A 23,584-nucleotide genomic window follows, 5' to 3' on the forward strand; every position below is an offset into this window, starting at 1 on the left:
CCTGCCACAACCACCACCCCTGGCAGCTCATTCCGTACACCCACCACCCTTAGTGTAAAAAGGTTAGCCCTCAGGTTCCTATTAAATCTTTCCTCCCTCATCTTTAACAACATTGCAAGTAAAAGGGAGCGAGAGATGGAGAAATAAAATAATCAGAGTTTGAGGAGATATGTCTGGAGGTTATTGGATTGGAAACGTTTAGAGAGATAGAGAAGTTAGAGAGTTAGAGAAGTTAGAGAGATAGAGAAGTTAGAGAGATAGAGAAGTTAGAGAGATAGAGAAGTTAGAGAGATAGAGAAGTGATAGAAAATATTTAATTGTTTGGATTTGAAAACAAGGATGAGAATTTTAATTTTCATCACCAGAGCTTGATGGAGTTTGTGCGTAAGACCACTTCAGGAAGTGGTTTAGTGTCTTGAAACATCTGAATTTGGTATTGGTATTGGGCTATGGAGGTGATGAGAAAGGTGATGATGAGGTTGGACTGGATCTTAGTTTAATTTAGTTTAGAGATGCAGGGAGGAATCAGGCCCTTTGGCCACCGAGTCCACACTGACCAACGGCCACTCATACACTGGTCCTATCCTGCACATTAGGGACAATTTACAGAAGCCGATTAACCTACAAACCCACTAGTCTTTGGAACGTGGGAGACAATGGACAATAGACAATAGGTGCAGGAGTAGGCCATTCGGCCCTTTGAGCCAGCACCGCCATTCAATGTGATCATGGCAGATCATGCCCAATCAGTACCCCGTTTCTGCCTTCTCCCCATATCCCCTGACTATCGCTATCGGAGCACCCAGAGAAAATCCACGAGATGACAGGGAGAACGTACAAACTCCACATAGACAGCACCCGAGGCTAGGATTGAACCCGGGTCTCCGGGGCTGTTAGGCAGCAGCTCTACTGCTGCGCCACTGTGCCACACAAAGCTGGCTGCTTCCCTCTGTGGGTGAGTTTAGGGGCAGAGGACATAATCTCAGAAAAAGTAGAGTGGAATGAGGAAGAATTCCTCTCCTCAAAGGGTCTTAGGAATTCCTTCCCTCTGGACGGCATGGAGGCTAAATTATAAATATATTCTAATCTGAGATAGCTTGTTTTTTACTCAGTAATCAAAGTGATGGAGAGAGGACAGGAAAGTGGACATTCGGAAATTTGGATTAACGTAATCTTATTGAGCAGCAGGCGATAGCATGAGGGCTGAATGGCCTGCCCTTCTAACTCCTACTTTCGTATGGTGTTGTTATTGCACAATATTGCAGGGTAGTAACAACACACACACAGTCATACAGGTGATCACATTGCCTGCCCCATTGACACGAGGTGAGCACCAAAATAGGGTAAGAGTGAAGCAAGAGGTTCATAAACCAGTGAGCTTAACATCTGTTGTCAGAATATAACCGGAGTCTATAATTAAGTATATTGTGACTGAGCGCACTGAGAATCTCCAGCTTGCAGAATAGGCTGGTGTGAATTTGTAAATCATAGCTAATACCTGGCAAAGTTTACTGAGATTAAACTAATGGACAGATGAAGGGCTATTTTTGAGATTGTGTAGAATTCCAGATTTGGACTCTTTAACGGGACTGTGAACGCACATGGAACTGTCACCTTGACCAGAAAAGTATCAAAAATATTTTGTAATTACAGAGCACTATATCATTGCCATTCTCCATGTGCAGCCAGTTTTCAGAGGATAGGAAAAAATAATTAGATGAAACTGTTTATTTTCAGAGAGTTTTACAGCATGGATAACCCAGATAATCTATGTTTATGGTCAAAGAGTCATACAGCATGGATAAAGGTCCTTCGGCCCAACTCGTTCATACTGTACAAGGCGCCCCATCTAAGCTAGTCCCACTTGCCCTCATTTGGTCCTTATAACTCTCAATCTTTACTGCCTTGCTCTTCAGTCCACCAGGAACAGGCATGACTTGACCTCCCATCATCACTCTTTTAAAAGCATCCCTCTTTCCAGATGCCCCTTTGCTCTTGCTATTGAGGGAGTACAGCGTAGGTTCATGAGGTTCCATCCCGGGATGGTGGGACTGTCATATGTTGATAGAATGGAGAGTGTGGGCTTGTATACTCTGGAGTTTAGAAGGATGAGAGGCGATCTTATTGAAACATATAAGATTATTAAGGGTTTGGACATGTTAGAGGCAGGAAACGTGTTTCCGATGTTGGGGGGGAGTCCAGAACCAGGGGCCACAGTTTAAGAATAAGGAGTAAGCCATTTAGAATGGAGATGAGGAAAAAAAAATTCACAGAGGGTTGCAAATGTGGAATTCTCTGCCTCAGAAGGCAGTGAAAGCCAATTCTCTATATGCCTTCAAGAGATAGTTGGATAGAGTTCTTAAAGATGGCGGAGTCAGGGGATACGGGGAGAGGGCAGGAGCGGGGTACTGAGTGTGGATGATCAGCCATGATCACAGTGAATGTCACATGTACCGAGGTACAGTGAAAATCTTTAGTTGCGTGCTAACCAGTCAGCGGAAAAACAATACATGATTACAATCGAGCCGCCCATTGTGTACAGACACATGATGAAGGGAACGTGAATAACATTTAGGGCAAGATAAAGCTGGTAAAGTCCGATCAAAGATAGTCTGAGGGTCTCCAATGAATCTAGAACATCTCTCTAGATGTTAGTAAAATAGCTCAGTTGCCTGATAACAGCTGGGAGAAATTTCTAAACTTGCCACCCTATATCCATCCACCCCATGTAGACTCTGAAATTAAATCAACCTTCTCTCCGCTAACCAGATAGGCTTACCAGAAGCGGAAGATAGACAAGTAAAATAAAGGGAGAAAGCCACAAAATGCTGAAGAGTTCAAAGTACTGGGTCCGAGTCTGAAGAAGGGTTTCGAACCAAAACGTCACCCCTCCTTTTTTTGCCAGAGATGTTGCCTGACCCGCTGAGTTACTACAAAGTGCTGACTTTGAATCTAGCGTTGGTATAAACCAGCATCTGCAGTTCCTTTTTTCGACATTTTGAAATAAAGGGAGGATTTGCAGATGGCTCTGATTTCAGGAAACACCAACACAAACTTCCATGTTGCATAACATTCAGTGTATTTGATTTGAGCTCTCTCTCTATCTTGATGCCAGTGCGATCCATGCTTCTGGTCTTCATAATTACTCAATGAGGAAGTGCTTGTTTCTCCAATCTTGTTTTTTTTTAATAAATGGAATTTGTAATATTATTGGGCAAGGTGCCTCCTTTCCTTTGACAGTAATTTCTTAACAGAAAAGGAAATCACACCAATACAATGTCTATTGTGTGAGGGGTAGAGTGAAAGGAAAAGTACTGAAGAGTTTGCAACAAAATTAGGACAGAAGCCTTTGGAAATTCTCCCCGTTGATAAAGTTTGTTGTTTATAGTTAAAAATGACTTTCCTCGGGCTTTAAAGAATATCAGACCTTAATGTCTTCACTGTTATACATCTCACAAAAGCCTTCGCAGCCAATGAGGTAAAGGGGAACACCATGGCCAATGCAAGCATAGCAGAAAACTGCAGTGATAATTAGTGGGTAAATCAACCATGAGTAATAGGGGTTAGGGGGGAATTGTTAGCCAGGACACCAGGAAATACTATGCTGCTCTTCTTTGACATTGAGCAATTACATCCACTAAGAGTACAAACATATGGTGTGCAGTTGTGATTGCCCCTTTACTGGAAGGATGCGGAAGCTATGGAGAGAGTCCAGAATGCTGACTGGATTAGAGGATACTAGCGATAGGGAGAGGTTGGACTAGGGTTGCCAACTTTCTCACTCCCAAATAAGGGACAAAAGTTCAAAATAAGAGACAAGTTCCCGACAGCAATTTGTTGACCGACTTGGCTGTGGCTGGGTGAATGATGAATTGGCCCGGGTGCTGGACTGCACAGGAGCGTAGGAGTTTGGGCTTCGGCGAGGTCACGTGCAAAGTCCAGCACCCCATCCAACTCATGAAGCGATGATCGGCAATGAGAAGGAGGGGTGGTGGTGTCAGTGGTGAGGGAATGTCCGAAGGTCCTGCTGCACTCTGTAGGATACAGTACGTCGGGATGGGTGGTGCGGGGCCGGATGCGGAGTTTCGACCTGACCCGACAGTCCCCTCGACCCAAGCAATCGCAGTCAAATACGGGACAAGGGCCCAATATACGGGATTCCCAGCTAATACGGGACAGTTGGCAACCCTAGGTTGGACAAACCTAGCTTGTTTTGTTTGCAGCGTTAGAGGCTGAGGAGAGACATGGATAGGAGGCCAAGACACTGGGTCTGTTTAAAGCAGAAGTTGACAGATTCTTGATTAGTAAGGGTGTCAAAGGTTGCGGGTAGAAGGTATGAGGAATGGGATTGAGATGGAAAGATAGATCAGCCATGATTGAATGGCGGAGTAGACTCGATGGGCCAAAAGGCCTAATTCCACTCATGAGCTTGTTCCTTCAGCCAGCCACTCCATCGAGGGTTTGACGCTGGGCCACTGATGGCTTTGGAGAGGGGACTCGATGAGTGTGCAGTGGACATATGCCCTCTCCACCCCCTCACAGACCGCACTTCCCACCATTGTCTCCATCTACGCTATAGATGAAACGGTGGAGTAAACTTGATGGGCCGAATGGCTTAATTCTGCTCCTATACCTTATGAATTTTGTCAAAAAAGTATGAGAGGCATAGATAGGGTAGTCCATCTAAACCTTTTTTCTTAGGGAGCGAATCTCAAAGACAGGAGGGCATAGCTTTATGATGAGAGGGGCAACGTTTTAAGGAGTATTGGAGGAAGTAATTTTTTTTATACAAAGGGTGATGGGTGCCTTGAACACTTTGCCAGCAGTGGTGGTGGAGGCAAATACGATAGAGATGGTTTCGAAGCTCTTTGGATGGAGGGATGTGGATCATGTGCAGGCAGGTAAGATTAGTTTGAAGGAGTGCAGTACTGCCTTTTGGAAGACATGTTAAATCTGGGTTTCATAAGTTCATGTCATAAAAGCAGAATGAGGCCATTCAGCCCATCATGTCTACTCCACCATTGAGTCACAGCTGATCTATCTTTCCCTCTCAACCTCATTCTCCTGCCTTCCCCCCATTTTTTATACGCATGTCTTGGTGTAAATTGCCTTGTACTACTCGAATAGTTTAAGACATTAGTTCCTTTCATTTGATGCTGGACAGTGTCACTTAGTTGAATTGACTTCTATGGCCCTGAGCTCCCATTTCTGTTTGCTCGCCAACAACATGAAAAGTGGGGTGGGAGATTTCAACCTTCACGTGGTCCGCCCTGTTTCGACGAATGCAATCAACCTGGTGTGCACAATCAAATAAGATCAAATAGAACAAGTTGTCCTGCAACTTTAGGCTGTGCACGTCATACGCAAGAAGAAGAAGAACATTAAAAGTGCAAAAACAAGGAACTGCAGGCGCTGATTTATACATAAGCTTCCAAAGTGTTCGAATAACTCAACGGGTCAGGTAGCATCCCTGAGGAGCATGGATAGGTGACGATTTGGGTCAGGACCCATCAGATTGATTGAGTGTCTGTGTATATAACGCATGTGACATGAACGACTGCACTTTGGCGCAGCTGTAGAGTTGCTGCCTTGCAGCGCCAGAGACTTGGGTCCGATCCCGACCTCGGATGCTGTCTGTGTGGAGTGTTGCATGTTCTCCTTGTGACTGTATGGGCTTTCTCTGGGTGCTCTGGTTTCCTCCCACGTTCCAAAGACGTGCAGATTTGCAGGTTAATTGGCTTCTGTAAATTGAACCTATTGTGTAGGATGGGAGAACATAGGACCATGGTATGGGTGATTGATGGTTGGTGAGGACTATGTGGGCCAAAGGGCCTGTTTCCACCTTGTATCTCTATCATCAAGTGTGAACTCCATCATCAAGTTTCCCGACCACACCACTGTTATTGGACAAATCACAGATGGTGATAAGTCGGAGTACAGAAGTGAGATCGACCGATCGACCAAATGGTGCCAGCACCAACCTGGCTCTCAACATCAGTAAAACCAAGGAACTGATTGTGGACTTTGGAAGAGGAAGGATGAGGACCCACAGTCCTGTCTATATCAATGGGGAGAGTCAAAAACTTCAAATCCCTGGGCGTGCATATTTCCGAAGATCTTTCCTGGTCCCAGCACACTGATGCAATTATAAAGAAGCACATCAACGCCTCTACTTCCTGAGAAGATTACAGAGATTCGGTATGTCAAATAGGATTCTCTTGAACAAGTGCACAGCAGAGAGCATACTGATTGGTTGCATCATGGCCTAGTTCGGCAACTTCCAGAGAACGTCCAGGAGCGGAAAAGAATGCAGAAAGTTGTGACCACTGCCCAGTCCATCACTGGCTCTAACCTCTCCACCATCGAAGGGATCTATCGAAGTCGTTACCTCATCATCAGCCATCATCAGCAAAGACCCACACCATCCAAGCCACACACTCATTTCACCACCGCCATCGGGAAGAAGGTACAGGAGCCTGAAAACTGTAACATCCAGGTTTAGGAACAGCTTCTTCTCTGCAGCCATCAGGCTATTAAACACGGCAACAAATAAGCTCTGAACTATAACATACTATTATTATTATTACTGCACTATATTTGTTCATTTATTGAGTATGTGTGTGTATGTGTGTATATACACACTGAACTTTTTTCTTTTTTTTCTCTCCCATTACGCACTACGTACTATGTTTACATATTCTGTTGTGCTGCAGCAAGTAAGAATTTCATTGTTCTATCTGGGACATATGATAATATACCACTCTTGTCTTGACTCTTGAACTCTAAAGATGCCTGCGTATGTAAATGTCAAGGATAAACTCAGACAATAGACACAAAATGCTGGAGCAACTCAGCAGGACAGGCAGCATCTCTGGAGAGAAGGGATGGCTGATGTTTCGGGGCAAGACAGAGAGTCAAGGGAGAGGAATAGAGATATGGAAGGGTGAGGTGTGAAAACGACAGATCAAAGCAGATGCTGCTCTAGGAGATGTAGTAGGAGCTGGGGGGAAGGTGACAACGAGGCATTCAAACAGTAAAATTAATCAGGAGGACAGTGAAACTTGTCAGAGAACTAGGGTGGGGGGGGGGGGGGGCACGTAGAGAGAGGGAAAGCAAGGATAAACTCACTTGCCTGTGATGCCATTTCATAGTCGAATAACTCGCAGGCACAGCTTTCACATTTCATTATAAATCAACAGCTGTGTCGGAAGCAAGGATATGTGATATAAAAATGTATTACATTTACAAGAAGGGTCTCGACCCGAAACGTCACCCATTCCTTCTATGCCTATGTGTGTGTGTGTGTATACGTGTGTGAATATATGTGTGTGTGTGTGTGAGTGTATAAGTATGTATGTTTGTATGTGTGAGTGAGTGTGTGAGTGTGTTTGTGAGAGTGAGTGTGTATAGGCAAGAGGGCCTATAACATGCGGCGACTGGCTGCGGAGGCCTCAAATAGGCCCCAACCTCGGGTGAACTAGGAGGAGGAGGACTGGACTTGTTGGTGCCTTCCCTCACAGTGGAAAGTGTTGATTCTGCTGTGGGGGGGGGGGGGGGGGGGGGGGGGGGGGTTCATGTTGAATCCTATGGTGTATTGTGTCTTTTTTTCTTTTATATGGATGTATGGTAATCTAATTTCTTCTCTGTAAATTACTTTGGCTTCAATGTTTTGATTTAAAAGTGCTATATAAATAAAAATTACTTACTTACTATATAAATATGTGTGTGAGAGTATGCGTGTGTATATATATGTGTATGTGCCTATGTGTGTGAATGTGTGTATATATGTGTGTGAACGTGTGTATATATGTGTGTGAATGTGTGTATATATGTGTGTGAATGTGTATATATGTGTGTGAGTGTGTGTATGTGTGTGTGTGTGTGAGTGAGTGTGTGTATATATGTGTGTGAGTGTGTATATATGCGAGTGTGTGTATATATGTGTGTGTGAGTGTGTGTATATATGTGTGTGTATGGGTGAGTGAATGTGTGCGTGGGTGAATGTGTGCGTGGGTGAATGTGTGCGTGGGTGAATGTGTGCGTGGGTGAATGTGTGCGTGGGTGAATGTGTGTGTGTGTATATAGTGAATGCATGTATGTGTGTGTGTGTATATATATGTGTGTGTGTGTATGTGTGTGTGTGTGTATATGTCTGTGTGTGTGTGTATATGTGTGTGTGTGTGTGTGTGTGTATGTGTGTGTATGTGTGTGTGTGTGTGAGTGTGTGTGTGTGTGTGTGTGTGTGTGTGTGTGTGTGTGTGTGTGTGTGTGTGTGTGTATATGTATGTGTATGTGTGTGTGTGTGTGTGTATGTGTGTGTGTGTGTATGTATGTGTATGTGTGTGTGTGTGTATGTATGTGTGTGTGTGTGTGTGTGTGTGTGTATGTGTGTGTGTGTGTGTGTGTGTGTGTGTGTGTGTGTGTGTGTGTGTGTGTGTGTGTGTGTGTGTGTGTGTGTATGTATGTGTGTGTATGTGTGTGTGTGTGTGTGTGTGTGGTGTGTGTGTCTGTGTGTGTCTGTGTGTGTGTGTGTGTGTGTGTGTGTATATGTCTGTGTGAGTGAATGTGTGTGTGTGGCTTTAAGAAGCCAGCGAGAGCGCTGCGATTGGTCGCTGCTGCATGTATATGACATGTAGCCTAGTCAGTTTCCCACCAATCAGCGCCTGTAATTTCCAGTAGATGGCGGGAAATATGAATTTCGCGGCACAAGCTTTGGCGCCAGAGGCTGAGACTCTGACTCTGAATCAGACTGTGTTCAGGAGCTGCTATAGTTTCTGCAGCCATTTTTCCCCTCTGATTCAGAGGGGATCCATTCACAATCCATTGCATCCTGCTGAATCCATAGCTGCACCAGGAGCGGGACACCCTGCAGTTTAATCCCGGGACTCTGCTGATCATTTATATGGTTACATTTGTTGACTTTGCATTTTATTTTACAGATAAAACCCGGGTTGAAAGCAGTCTTTTTTTCTTTTGCCCCCTCCCTCCCTCTCTCCTCTCCCTCTCTCTCGTTGCAAACAAAAGGGGGGAGAGAGTGGGGGGAAGATTACTGCTTTGCAAAACATGCCAAAGGGGATCTCTCCTGCCCCGGGCAGGGGCATCATTAGGGTCGTCTCCAGCTCCCAGAAAAAAGTTGTTAATATGGAAAATGGAGGCACGGGTTTGTGCAGTCCCCAAGTCCCAAATATACCTTATTTAACTCAGAATGTAGGAGCAATATACTCTGACCACAGTGGGGACTGCCTGTACACGACCCCGCATGGACCTGAACTTAAAACAATAAGGCGTATCGCAGGCCGGTTGCCGGTAAGTGTGATTTAATAATTAATACATTCACTTGGAAATTAAACGTGCTGTTTTGTGGCTGCGTGCCTCACTTGGATCCTGCAAATCCCAGGTCATTGTCCAGGAAATGTAGCTTTTAATTTTTTTTTTAAATCATTCATTTTATGGCAACAAAATGCTAATGTTTGCAATATGTTTTGTGTGTTTGGATATGGGGGTTGGTGCCGGTCAAAGCAGGTTTCGCTTTCTGTAGGCGGCTGATTGCAAATGCATTTTTTTTTTTAAAAGGGAAAATGTAATTCCTCATTAATATGCATTTGTTTTCTAAACGCGTTGTCATTTTTTCTTATGGATCACCAAACTGTCACTGCCATAATGTTGATGGGTTGGTGGTCCCAAGTCATAGGGCCTTAGGGATGACTTCCTGGATGTTTATTTATTTTTAACTGTGTGGGTCAAAGTTAAACTGGAGGACTTTGCATTGGACTTTTCCGGTGTGATAGTTGAGATAAAGGCGTGTGTGATCGGCAAACCAGGCTGTTGTCACTCGCCGTGCAAAACCTTCAGTCTCATCAAATAATATGAACTGGGGGATGGGAGGATAGCGCTGAAACAAAACGTCACCGACTTCCAATGATAGACGTTTCTAACAGGGAGCTGGAGCTGGAGCTGGAGCCAGTACAGAAATTCAAAGCAAAGCACAGAAAACTCAAGCTAAGAAATGTTCCATTAAGAAAAGGTTGAAGTTAACTTTTTTCTTTTACAGCCTTTGTTTAAATTGTAAATGCAACCTGTTAGATTTAAACGAATTAACGTGACTGAGTTATTGAACTCTTTATTGTATCTTAGTCACAATCTATCCCCATCCATTCTCCTCCACCAATGTCTTCCCTGCTCTGCTGTTTTGAAATTTTCCTATTGAATTTTTTTATTTTAAATAGGGATCTTTTAAATTGTATTATTGATCTTTGGGGATGGTGGGGCAGATTGATCAGAAACGTAAATGGATCGATCACCATGGATAGACACAACATGCTGGAGTAACTCAGCTGGACAGGCAGCATCTCTGGAGATAAGGAATGGGTGATGTCTCCGTTCAAGACTTCTTCAGACTCTTTGTAGTAAAAATGAGGGAGTGGGGGCCTGGGAAATGGAAGTAATTGAAAAGATGAAGGGTGTGTGAGGTGTCTTGACATAGATCGGGAGGGATTGGGCCAGAGGGGGGGGTATAGGATGGAGGTGAGGTACATGGAAATGGATTCAGTGGGACAGGAGCAGGCAGAGTTACTCCAGTTTTCTCCAGTGATGCTGCCTGACCCGCTGAGTTTATCCAGCATTTTGTGTCTGTCTCCGCCCGGTGTAAACCAGCATTTGCAGGTCGTTCCTACACGATGGATCACCTATTCTTTTTCGCCAGAGATGCTGCCTGGCATGTGTAGGAATGCTGCTGGTTTACACTGAAGGTAGACACAAGATGCTGGAGTAACTCAGCAGGATGGGCAGCACATCTGGATAGAAGGAATGGGTGAAGTTTCGGGTCAAGTCCCTTCTTCAAGAAGGGTCTCGACCCGAAACGTCACCCATTCCTTCTCTCCAGAGATGCTGCCTGACCTGTGTCTATCTTTAATGGATCAGATGTATAGTGGAGCTGTGGGAGCAAATTGGTGGCAGAGTGTTCTGTGGTGAATGAATTGCCTCTGGTCATGCCACAGGCTTTGCAACACGTGTAATGCACAAACCAATAATGTGATGTATTCTGTGGATGAGGGTAGCTTCACAACCCAAGTATCTTGATACCATTTGGGATAAAGTCAAGGAATGTTGCCGACTGGCCTGCTCCAGACTGCAGGAGTACGTGCGTGAAGATTGGTGCTGCTAACGCCAAGGTTCTGTGAGGGAGGACCAGTCTTTGGGGTCCTTTCATTGCTGGACATGGGGGGGTGTTGCACGGTTTGCTGGAGACACCCCTCAAACATGGGAAGGGATACCACCCCAGGGGGCCACATGAGTGGCAAGAAATTGAGGAGAATTGTGGACGCAGCCGATATCATCACACAAACCAACCTCCCTTCCATTGACTCTATTTGACTCAAGGCCAGCAGCATAATCAAGGACGAGTCGCACTCTGGCCACCGACTCTTCTTCCACCCCCCCTCCCTCCCAACAGGCAAGAGGTATAGGAGTGTGAAAACACACACCTCCAGATTGGCCGTTGGAGCCAGTTCAATGTGATCATGGCTGATCATCCACAATCAGTACCCCGTTCCTGCCTTCTCCCCGCATCCCTTGACTCTGCAATCTCTAAGAGCCCTATCAAGCTCTCTCTTGAAAGTAGCCAGAGAATTCCACAGACTCACAACTCTTTGCCCTTTTATCTGGGGCTATGGCCTCTGCTCTTGGACTCTTCCACTAGTGGAAACATTCAAGCTATCCAGTCCTTTCACTATTCGGTAAGTTTCAATGAGGACCCCTCTCCTCATCCTTCAAAACTCCAGCGAGTACAGGCCCAGTGCCTTCAAACGCCCATCATATGTTCACACAATCATTCCTGGGATAATTCTCGTAAAATCCTGGGTTTGATCCTGACCTCGATTTTTCTGTGTGGTGTTGGGCATGGGGTTTCTCCGGTTTCCATCCACATCCCAAAAGACGTGTGCGTTTTTCTAGGTTAATTAGCCGCTGTAAGTTGCCCTGAATGTGCAGGGAGTGGATGTGAAAGTGAGATAACACACAAGTGGTGTGAGTGGGTGACTGATGGTCAGCATGGACTCGGTGGGCTGAAGGGCCTGTTTCCATGCTAGAAAATCTCCAACGAAAAACTCCATTCTTTCCAGCACGTGGAGAGTTAACGGGGCTATTCAGTCGGAAGGGGAGATGGCACTGGCCTGTTGGTGTCATGCCATGTCTTTGATAGTCCTACCAGTAGAACCAGTTAAGATGCAGGCAGTCATGCTGCCTCTGTCGCCCAAAGGCACTCAAGACTAAGGGCAGCATACCAATGCACAATGTGATTGACCCAGCATTGAATCTAGGATGTAGAGACAAGGAACCACAGATGCTGGTTTACACAAAAGGACACAAAGTGCTGTAGTAACTCAGTGGGTCAGGCAGCATCACTGGAGAACATGGATAGGTGGCGATTCGGGTCTGCACCCTGCTTTAGTTTAGTTTATTATCACGTTTAACGAGATACAGTGAAAAGCTTTTGCTGTGTGTTAACAGGTCAGTGGAAAGACAATACATGATTATAATCGAGCCATTCACAGTGTACAGATGCATCATAGAGGGAATTACATAGAGTGTATGTTAAAAAACAGTAAAGTCCGATCCCAGATAGACCGAGGGTCTCCAATGAGTCGCATAGTAGCTCAAGACTGGTGTCTAGTTGTTTCAGACTGATGGGTTCGACCTGAAATGTCACCTATCGATGTTCTGAGATGCTGCTTGACCTGCCGAGTTACTCCAGCACTTTGTACAGCCAATATCCCAAATTCACAAGGACACAATGAACCCTTCCATGAAAACAAGGGTCATACTTAATTTCTGGATCAGAATGCAGTCTTGGAGGTCTGCCAAGTGAGCCTTGTTTCTTTCCATGCATCCCTTTGGCTTGTCCATGTTTAATACTCTTGGCCCTGGCAGCTCAGTTGTTCATGCCACTGGCTCGGAGGTACTCTAAAGGGCCTGTCCCCCTTAGGCGATTTAAAAAAATCTATCTATCTATTTATTTATTTATTTTTTTGGGGGCGACTACAGGCGACTGCCGCAAAATGTCCGAAGTGTTGAAAAATGTTCGGCGACAGTGGCGACAATTTTTGCTATCTGAGGTTGACGTGGGTGATGTCATAGGTTGTCGCCAGGTGTCGTAGGTGAATTCCATTAAAACTAGTCTCCCTGGCAGTCACCTAAGTGGGACAGGCCCTGAAGGTGCATGCAGTTCAGTGGGAAAATGTGACCTAGTGCTTACTTCATGGTGTCAGATATACATCTTGTACAGGAAGGAACTGCAGACGCTGGTTTACACTGAAGAAAAACACAAAATGCTTGAGTAACTTGGCGGAACAGGCAGCATCTCTGGAGAGAAGCAATGGGTGAAGTTTTGGGTCAAGACCCTTCTTCAGACATCTAAGACCACCATCGGTGCTTACTACTCTCTCTGTTTTCAAATCATTTCATTATCTTGTCCCTCTCAAATTTTCCTCCGCCTTAATCCTCAGATGGCTGTCCTCCGGTTTTGATGTTAAGGCAATTTGATGTCAAGTTTAGAAACATAGACAATAGATGCAGGAGTAGGCCATTCGGCCCTTCGAGCCTGCACCGCCATTCAATATGATCATGGCTGATCACCCAACTCAGTATCCTGTACTTGCCTTCTCTCCATACCCCCTGATCCCTTTAGCCACAAGGGCCACATCTAACTCCCTCTTAAATATAGCCAATGAACTGGCCTCAACTACATTCTGTGGCAGAGAATTCCAGAGATTCACCACTCTCTGTGTAAAAAATGTTTTTCTCATCTCAGTCCTAAAAGATTTCCCCCTATATCCTTAAACTGTGACCCCTTGTTCTGGACTTCCCCAACATCGGGAACAATCTTCCTGCATCTAGCCTGTCCAACCCCTTAAGTTTGTGTTCCATGAACTCCTGTGTAGATACGGGAAGTACTTTAGTAGGTTAAAGGGTATATGTAAATGCCTGTTATCATCTGCACACACTGGGAGTAATCTATTTCTGGTTTTCCAAGATGAATGTAAATAACGAATGGGCCTCACTCTGGCCTGTTCGCACGTTTCAAACTGATATAGAATTGAGGGCTTTGTTTACATTGTTAGCGACATTTGGACGTCAGAGATAGACACAAAGTGCTGGATTAACTCGGCGAGTCAAGCAGCATCTCTGGAGGATCGAGACTCTTCTTAACTAGCATCTGCAGTTTCTTAGTTCAACATTTGGACATTTCAAATTTTGTTTCGAACCTCCATGCGCTTGACGTTCTAATTGATCAATATTAAATAAAAGCACTGGAAAGTTCAACAGGAAAGCTCAAAAGGGAATTGTATCATTTGGTCAAAAAGGAGGGTTGTTTGGTTTTGGAGGAATATGCCGGGGATGGGCAGCAAGGGAAGCGGGACTAGTTTGTGTCGTGTGAAGGAGACGTGTATTTCTCTGCTGCCTTTCACACTGTTCTAAAGCCCATGAAGTGTTCCTTGGCTTGTGCTCACTGCCGTCTAAGTAAGGAAATCCAACAGCTAATACATTTGTGTGTCAGGGAAGGAAACTGGTGAGGTTACCTATTGGAAAAACTCTTAGCGGCACAGTGGCACAGCGGTGGAGTTACTGCCTTACAACGCCAGAGACCCGGGTTCGGTCATGACTACGGGTGCTGTCTGTACGCAGTTTGTACGTTCTCCCTGTGACCGCGTGGGCTTTCTCCAGGTGCACCGGCCGGTTTCCTCCCACATCCCAAAGACCCACAGGCTTGTAGGTTAATTGGCTTCTGTGAATTGTCACTGGTGTGTTGGACGGAACTAGTGAACAGGTGATTGTTGGTCGGCGTGGGCTGAAGGGCCCGTTTTAACTCGTGGGTTTTCTCCAGGTGCTCTGGCCGGTTTCATCCTACAGTCCAAAGACGTGTATGTTAATTGGCTTCTGTAAGTTGTCCCCAGGGTGCAGGATAGAACTAGTGAACGAGTGATCGCTGGTCAGCACATACTTGGTGGGCCAAAGGGCCGGTTTCCACGCTGTATCTCTGAAACTAAAACTAGAAAACCTTTGTTAAAAGACAACTTGCATTTTGTGCCTAATGATGTCCTGTTTCCTTGTCCCGTTTTCCTGAAATTTCGCAGGCTCTCGTTCGGCCTAGTGCATTCCATGCGTAATTCCACATTCCACCATTTGGGCCGTGAACTGGGTTAGAATGTTGTCACAACCACTGTACTGTCTGGTCACAATATGTTTGTGATTCATAACTATCCCCTAAATGCTACCTTCAGCTAACAGCACAGCCCCCCCAGCCTGGTCCGGGAAGGTATCCATCTTGGATGGACTGTAGTCAATGCTCAAACTATCGTTCACCTTCTGAGGAGCTAACTAAAATGGCTGCTGGGTGGTTGTTTAGTTTAGAGATACAGAGTGGAAACAGGCCCTTCGGCCCACCACGTCGGCACTGACCAGCGATCCCCGCACATTAACACAATCCAACACACTAGGGACAATTAAAATTTAAACCAAGCCAATTAACCTACAGTCTGAAGAAGGGTCTTGACCAGAAATGTCACCCATTCCTTCTCTCCAGAGATGCTGCCTGTCCCACTGAGTTACTCCAGCATTTTGTGTCGACCTACAAACCTGCACGTCTTTGGAGTGTGGGAGGAAACCGAAGGACTCTGAGAAAACCCACACGGTCATGGGGAGAATGTAAAAACTCCAGACAGACTTCATCCTTAATCAGGATTGAACCCGGGTCTCTGGCGCTTGGTACAGCAACTCCTCTGTTGCTCACAGAAATAAATTAGCCCCATCTTCTTGTTTATTCTCATCCTCCCCCTCCCCACTCTCCCACTTCCCCATTGTGTATACATCTTTAATAGTGTGTAGGAAGGAACTGAAGATGCTGGTTTAAACCGAAGATAGACACAAAAAGCTGGAGTAACTCAGCGGGACAGACAGCATCTCTGGAGAGAAGGAATGGGTGACGTTTTGGGTCGAGACCCTTCTTCAGACTGGTTAGGGATAAGGGAAACGAGAGATATAGACAATGATGTAGAGAGATAAAGAGTTGAGATTGCCTGCTTGTAGTCTCAAGAATACTCTGGGAGAGCAAACAACAAAGACTTGAGTGGAAAATAGGGTTTGTTACAGAGTGTAGACAAAAATGCTGGAGAAACTCAGCGGGTGAGGCAGCATCTACGGAGCGAAGGAAATAGGCAACGTTTCGGGCCGAAACCCTTCTTCAGACTGCAGAGTGTGCCTGGTTAGGTGTGATGCTCGTATTTATATCACAGCTGAAAATGTTTGCAAGTCTGGGACATGGAGATGCGTTGAGTCCAACTCTCCCACACCCTGGTCAGACATCTAAACCACCAGTGCTGCTGTTGCTGTTTGAACAGCAATTTTTTTTTTTTCTTTTTCGTTTGAAAGGATTTCTAAACTGGCCTCTTTCTTTGTGCTGTTTCTCTTGTTCCCACATTATGACACGGTTTTTGCTTTGATAGTTTGACGATGGGTCCTGGAAAATGTACACAATATAAACGACTCTTCCAGCGGCACAGAGGCCCCGAGGATGGTATTGTGGCAATGCAAAGCCCAAGCCTTCATCTTTTCACCAGAGTAGATTTTTACTGACAGGTGTTTCTATTGGAAAGACATGGATTTGTGTAGGTCCCCCTCTCATCTCTCAAATATCTCTGAAGAGCAATGTCAATGACGACAAAGCGTGGAAGCATTTCAAAAACCATTGATATAACACTTTTTTTTAACCTTGTGAACCTCTTTCACAAGAAAGAGGTTCATCAGTTATAGGTGCAGTATTATGCCATTCGGCCAATCAAGTCTACCCTGCCATTCAATCATGGCTGATCTATCGTTCCCTCTCAACCCCATTCTCCCCAGATCCCCTGACACCCGTACTAATCAAAAATCGTTCAATCTCCGCCGTAAATATATCCATTGACTTGGCCTCCAGCCTTCTGTGTTGTTCCATTAAGCATTTCAGAGGGCTAAAAATAAGCACTCAGTACCCCAGACAATATCTGTAAGGGAAGAAATGGACAGACAATATTTTGGCCTGGGACCCTTCATCAGATACTGAAGAAAGGTCCTGACATGAAACGTCCTCAGTGAATTTCTTTCCACAGATGCTGTCTGATCTGCTGAGTTCCTCCCGCAGTTTTTTGCCCATGATTCCAGCATCTGCATTCTCTAAATAAGGAATATTTATAACCAGTGAGTGAAAAGCTTGGTTAGAGATTGGATTCATGGAGCAGTTTAGAGGAGGTGGCGAGGTGAAGGATGCCAATTCCAGTTTGGTGGTGTAGACTAGACTTTAGACATGTTAGAATTTGGAGATACAAGGCAGAAACGGGCCCTTCGGCGCACTGAGCCCACGCCGACCAGCGATCACCCCGTACATCCTACACACCAGGGACAATTTATGGTTTTCCCGAAGCCAATTGAACCTACATACATGTACGTCTTTGGAGTGTGGGAGGAAACCGGAGCACCCGGAGAAAACCCCCAGGTGGTCACAGAGAGAAGGTTCAAACTCCATACAGACAGCAGCAGTAGTCTTGATCGAACCCAGGTCTCTGGCGCTGTAAGACAGCAACTCTACCGCTGCACCACCATGCCACAACTACTAGATATAAAGTAATTGGAGGTGAAAGGCTCTTTCTAAAATGATAATGGAAGCTGGTGGTGCTTGTTTAAGGTGACAATGGGATCTGTTGAGCCAGAGGGAAAAATTGTAGTCCTTGTCCAGAGGTTATTACTACAGTGCGGTTAAGTAGGGGGGTTCCTGCATCCTCGCCAAACAAGCAGCATGGTTGGGGCAGCGGTAGAGTTGCTGCCTTACAGCTCCAGAGACCCGGGTTCAATCCTGACCACGGGTGCAGTCTGTACGGAGTCCGTACTTTCTCCCCGTGACCTGCGTGGGTTTTCTCCGAGATCTTCTGTTTCCTCAAACACTCCAAAAGATGTACGGGTTTGAAAGATAATTGGCTTGGTGTAATTGTAAATTGTCCCTAGTGTGTGTAGGATAGTGTTAGTGTGCGGGGATCACTGCTCGGAGCGGACTCGGTGGGCCGAAGGGCCTGTCTCAGAGTGGTATCTTGAAACTAAACTAAAACAAGATGAGTGACATAGTATTTCTGCATCGAACCAGCCCGCAGGGAATGTTCAGGTTGTTGCTTTCATTTGCACCTGATCCTCTTGCCCTGGGTAAATGAGGTCATAAGTTGGAGAGGTGCTGCAAAATAACAGAAATCCTTGCTGCCATGTTTCTTGTGTATTATGAGCGGTGGCCCTGGTGTATTTGCGATGCAAGGTGGGAATACTCATTGCAGGCATCTGGAGAGTGTTTTTGCACAGTTCTGCCTTGTGCCTAATCGGTGGCGGAAAAGGCTTGAAGACGGATCACACATTGCGTCTCTCCAGAGATGCTGCCTGCCCCGCTGAGTTATCCCAGCTTTTTTGTGTCCATCTTCGCCGTAAGCCAGCATCTGCTTTCGTCAGCCTCTTGCTGTGAGGGGTTGGACAGGCTAGATGCAGGAAGATTGTTCCCGATGTTGGGGAAGTCCAGGACAAGGGGTCACAGTTTAAGGATAAGGGGGAAATCCTTTAGGACCGAGATGAGAAAAACATTTTAATCTCTGGAACTCTGCCACAGAGGGTAGTTGAGGCCAGTTCATTGGCTATATTTAAGAGGGAGTTGGATGTGGCCCTTGTGGCTAAAGGGATCAGGGGGTATGGAGAGAAGGCAGGTACAGGATACTGAGTTGGATGATCAGCAATGATCATATTGAATGGTGGTGCAGGCTCGAAGGGCCGAATGGCCTACTCCTGCGCCTATATTCTATATTTCTATGTGAGCATGACTCGTAGCATCACACAGCATAGAAACAGGATCTTGGCACATCTCGCCCAAGATGCCCCATCTTAGCTAGTCCCATTTACCTATGTTTGGCCCATATCCCTCTAAACCTTTCCTATCCTGTTCCGAATGTCCTCTTGCAACTGCAGTAATTATTACAGAGCTGGTGTTTAGTTTCTGGTCAAAAATCTTTCCAGGATGTTGGAAGGAAGATAATGGGATTTGGTGATGCCAGCAACATTGAATGGTACGGGGAGGCATTGAGGCTTTTGTTGGATGTGGGCAGTCTATTACTAGTGCAGTTTGAGCTTGTTCATTGCTCCAAGCCTGAACATTTCTGCACATGCAGCCAAGTTGCCTCATCTCCTGAGTAGTTTCATTCACGAGTAGTTGCAGTGGTGGATGAAGGTTTGTAGTGGGCATTTCCCCGACAAACACTCCTGGCAATATCTCAGGAATGAAATATCGAGCTCTGGTGGCCACTACCACCTTCCCTGCACGAGACGTAATACATGGCAGCACGGTAGATTTCCCGCCTTGCGGTGCCAGACTGGATTCAACCCTGTCCACGGGTGCTGTCTGTGCGGAGTTTGTACGTACTCCCCGTGACCGCGTGGGATTTCTCCGGGTAGGTGCTCCGGTTTCTTTCCACTCTCCAAAGACGTACAGGTTTGTAGGTTAATTAGCTTCGGTAAAATTGTGAATTGCCCCTAGTGTGTGTAGGATAGTGCTAGTGTGCGGAGATCGCTGGTCTGCGTGGACTCGGTTGGCCGAAGGCCCTGTTTCCGTGCTGTATCTCTAAACTCTCTCCTTGCACCTTCCCTGTGCTCAACTGTGGTGGTTCTTAAGTTGCTGGAGAGTTTTCACCACTTGATCTCTTTGATTGTGGAGACCACTGGAGAAGGTGGTGGTGCTTCATGCTCCTTGTCAGGATGGCGTGCATGCTGCACTTTTATCCCGGTTGGAAATGGGTGCTCGTGGATTTTCCATCACCGGTCATGATTGAAACATAGAAAATAGGTGCAGGAGTAGGCCATTCAGCCCTTCGAGCCTGCACCGCCATTCAATATGATCATGGCTGATCATCCAACTCAGTATCCTGTATCTGCCTTCTCTTCATACCCCCTGATCCCTTTAGCTACAAGGGCCACATCTAACTCCCTCTTAAATATAGCCCATGAACTGGCCTCATCTACCTTCTGTGGCAGAGAATTCCAGAGATTCACCACTCTCTGTGTGAAAAATGTTTTTCTCATCTCGGTCCTAAAAGATTTCCCCCTTATCCTTAAATTGTGACCCCTTGTTCTGGACTTCCCCAACATCGGGAACAATCTTCCTGCATTGGATGTGGAATGGGTTTAGAGTTGTGATCCGATCTGATGCGACTGTTTTGCACTGCCCAATGCACACTGCATTCAGTGTGTAGCAAGCATGCATGCATGCATGCAGCCAGCTTATAGCTGCATTAGGCTGACCTACATTAGTAGTTTCTGGTTCTGCTATAGGTCATATTCAAGAAGAAAATGCCAGGACATGCGGGTCCTATGCATACAATGTATTCAAGAGAGAGTTAGATAAAGCTCTTGGGGATAATGGAATCAAGGGATTGAATTGAATACATTTTATTAGCCAAGTATGTACACATACAAGGAATTTGCCTTTGCTCGCAAGTAACAACACGATATACAGTAAACAATTAAGAATAGAAAATTATGTTAAACATGTGAAGAATTAAATAAAATACCAGAGCAAAAGGAGGCTACAGTGGTTTTTGAGTAGAGCTACTGCTCGTGGAAAAAAGCTGTTTTTATGTCTGGCTGTGATGGCTTTGACAGTCCGGAGTGGCCTTGCAGAGTTTGTGGCCAGGGTGAGAGGGGTCAGTGATGATCTTTCCCACGAGCTTCCTGGCCCTTGTAGTGTACAGTTTGTCAATTGGTATGGGGAGGGAGGGAGGGAGAGAGGTTGCAGCCAACAACCTTCTTGGCTCAGCCATGATAGAAAAATAGGTTCAGGATTATGCCATTCGACCCCTCGAGGCCAGCAGCACCATTCAAAATGATCATGGCTGATCATCCTAAAATGAGAAGGAATGGGCCAGAAAGTCGCCGTTTCTGAAGTGCCGTATCTACAATTTGCTTTCCATCCTCCCCTAGGACAGTTGCAGAATGAATTCCTAGTAGTTGGGCCTGGGGGATTTGTGAAGGCAATGAGACTGCTTGTGCTGTTAACTTATGATTAAGTTGTCAGCTTGGTTTTTGCATTGACCTTGTGGTTTGGTGTAACTGAATGGCTTTCAAAGGTCAGTGATGTGGGTGTGACATTCCCTTCTCTATAGGAAGTCAACAATCCAGATGGGTCCTTGTTACATTCCTGGTTGCTTCATGGTCTCCTTCAGATGCTAGCTTTTTAGTTCCGATTAATTTCATTAATTGGATTTAAATTTGTGTGGTATGGTTTGATCTCGTGCGCCTGGCATATTTGTCCCAGCCGCTGGATCACCCCTGTGGTAACACAACCAGCGTGCTGCTGTTGCTGACACTGGCCTTTTTTGGATGTTCTCTATGGATAGCCAGCTAACCTTCCTTTTGGATTGCCATTCTAGTGTAATTTAGTCTAGAGATGCCCTTCAGCCAACCGAGTCCATGTCGACCAGCGATCACCGCACACTAACACTATCCTACGCACATTAGGGATCATTTACAATTTTACCAAAGCCAATTCACCTGCAAATTTGTACGTCTTTGGAGTGTGGGAGGAAACCGGGGCACCCAGGGAATACCCACGCAGGTCACAGGGAGAGCGTACAAACTCTGTACAGACAACACCCGTAGGCAGGATTGAACATGGGTCTCTGGCGCTGTAAGGCAGCAACTCTACCGCTGTGCCACCACACCCTGTTTGGCCCAGGTTGTGCGTGATACTGACTCTGGAGATATCAAGGGGTCACTTTGGGTTTGAGTCAGCATTTAGTCAGGGTGCTGCAAAAAAAAAATGTTTTTTTCAAATGCTTTATTCATCTGCAAAGTGCATGAGTGGGTGTGGACTGTGAAACCACAACTGATGCGGTCTGAGTCGTTGACACTTCACTTCCCCTGATGTCAGTGCAACACTTCCAGCCCTGCCAAGAGGGTGAGGGTAATATTAGCATGGGATGCAGTGCTGAAGTTTGGTTGAGATGGGGCTGAGGATGTATAAATTGGGGTGGGTGGTGCCCAGTAGGCAAGTCTTGGAGCTGTCGTGTTCCAAGACAGAAGCCATTTGATATTAGGGCGACCAGGTTCAGGAATAGCTACTTCCCCACAGCCATCAGGCTATTAAACTCGGCTCGGACAAAACTCTGAACATTAATAGCTCATTATCTGTTATTTGCACTTGATCAGTTTATTTATTCCTGTGTGTAATTACGTATATAATGGCATATGGACACACTGATCTGTAAGCAAGAATTTCATTGTCCTGACAGGGCCACATGACAATAAACTTTCTGGCAAGTTTGTTAGGGATACATGTTGCATTGATTCTAACTGACGCTTTCACAGAAACAGACCATTTGGCTTTGCTATTTTCCCACCAGTTTTATATGGTCCTTCTCTGACCACCTGCTTGTTCTTTCACTCTGCACTTTTGTTACATTCTCCACTCTTGACATGTTCACAAGTGATATTAGCAGAATTAGGCCATTAGGCCCATCAGGTTTACTCTGCCATTCCATCATGGCTGATCTATCTTTTCCTCTTAAATCCATTCTCCTGCCTTCTCCCCATAACCCCTGACACCCGTACTAATCAAGAATCTATCTATTTCTGCTGAAAAAAAAAAATCTGTTGGCTTGGCCTCCACAGCCTTCTGTGGCAATTAACTCCACAGATTCACCACCCTCTGACTCGGGATCCAAAGTTTCAAAAGATGACAAAGATGACTAAAGATGTTAAGTTAATCTGAAGACAGACACAAAAAAGCGCAAGTCGCTCAGCCGGTCAGGCAGCATCTCTGGAGAGAAAGAAGAGGTGACATTTTGGGTCGAGACCCTTTTTCAGGCTGAGAGAAAGCGGAACGAGAGATAGAGACGGTACATTGGAGAAATGAATGGAGTCGTAGAGTGATACAGCGTCGAAACAGGCCCCTCGGCCCAACTTGCCCACGCCGGCCAACATGTCCCAACTACACTAGTCTCACCTGCCCGCAATTGGTCCATATCCCTCCAAACATGTCCTATCCATGGACCTGTCTTAGTCAAGTCAAGTCAATTTTATTTCTATAGCACATTTAAAAACAACTCTCGTTGACCAAAGTGCTTTACATTGGTGCAGGTACTAATGTGCTACAAACTGTGGTACATAGATCAACAATACATACATAGATACATACATACAGCGCTCCCTCAGAGGACCTCAAGAAAGGCTTTAGCTCCACTGCTATGCCACCCTGCCCTGTTCCTTGTTCTCACTTTGCACTCTTCCCCCCCCCCCCCCCCCCCCCCCCCCCCCCCCCCCCCCCCCCCCCCCCCCCCCCCCCCCCCCCCCTCCCCCCCCCCCCCCCCCCCCCACATGAAACATTGCGTTAAAAGGACATTGTCTATGGGCATATTCGATGCATGCCTGCCTCCTCTGAGATGGACACGCATTGCTGGAATAACTCAACGGGTCAGGCAGCATCTCGGGGGGGGGGGTGGGGGGGGGGGGGGCTCCTCGTTGCAGCCCCAACGATAAC

At 45.9% G+C, this 23,584-nt stretch overlaps 1 protein-coding gene across 1 annotated transcript in view; it reads left to right on the forward strand.

The window, feature by feature from the left end:
• The first annotated feature begins 8,509 nt into the window (after positions 1-8,509).
• Positions 8,510-23,584, forward strand: part of e2f2 (E2F transcription factor 2) — a 48,566-nt gene continuing 33,491 nt past the window's right edge. Inside the window, exon 1 of the mRNA XM_055656469.1 lies at positions 8,510-9,306. Within this exon, the coding sequence (XP_055512444.1) occupies positions 9,064-9,306 (243 nt within the window). The 5' untranslated portion in view covers positions 8,510-9,063. The remainder of the gene's footprint in view (positions 9,307-23,584) is intronic.

Source organism: Leucoraja erinacea, chromosome 26, assembly GCF_028641065.1.
Source record: "Leucoraja erinacea ecotype New England chromosome 26, Leri_hhj_1, whole genome shotgun sequence".
NCBI classification, from domain to species: domain Eukaryota; kingdom Metazoa; phylum Chordata; class Chondrichthyes; order Rajiformes; family Rajidae; genus Leucoraja; species Leucoraja erinaceus.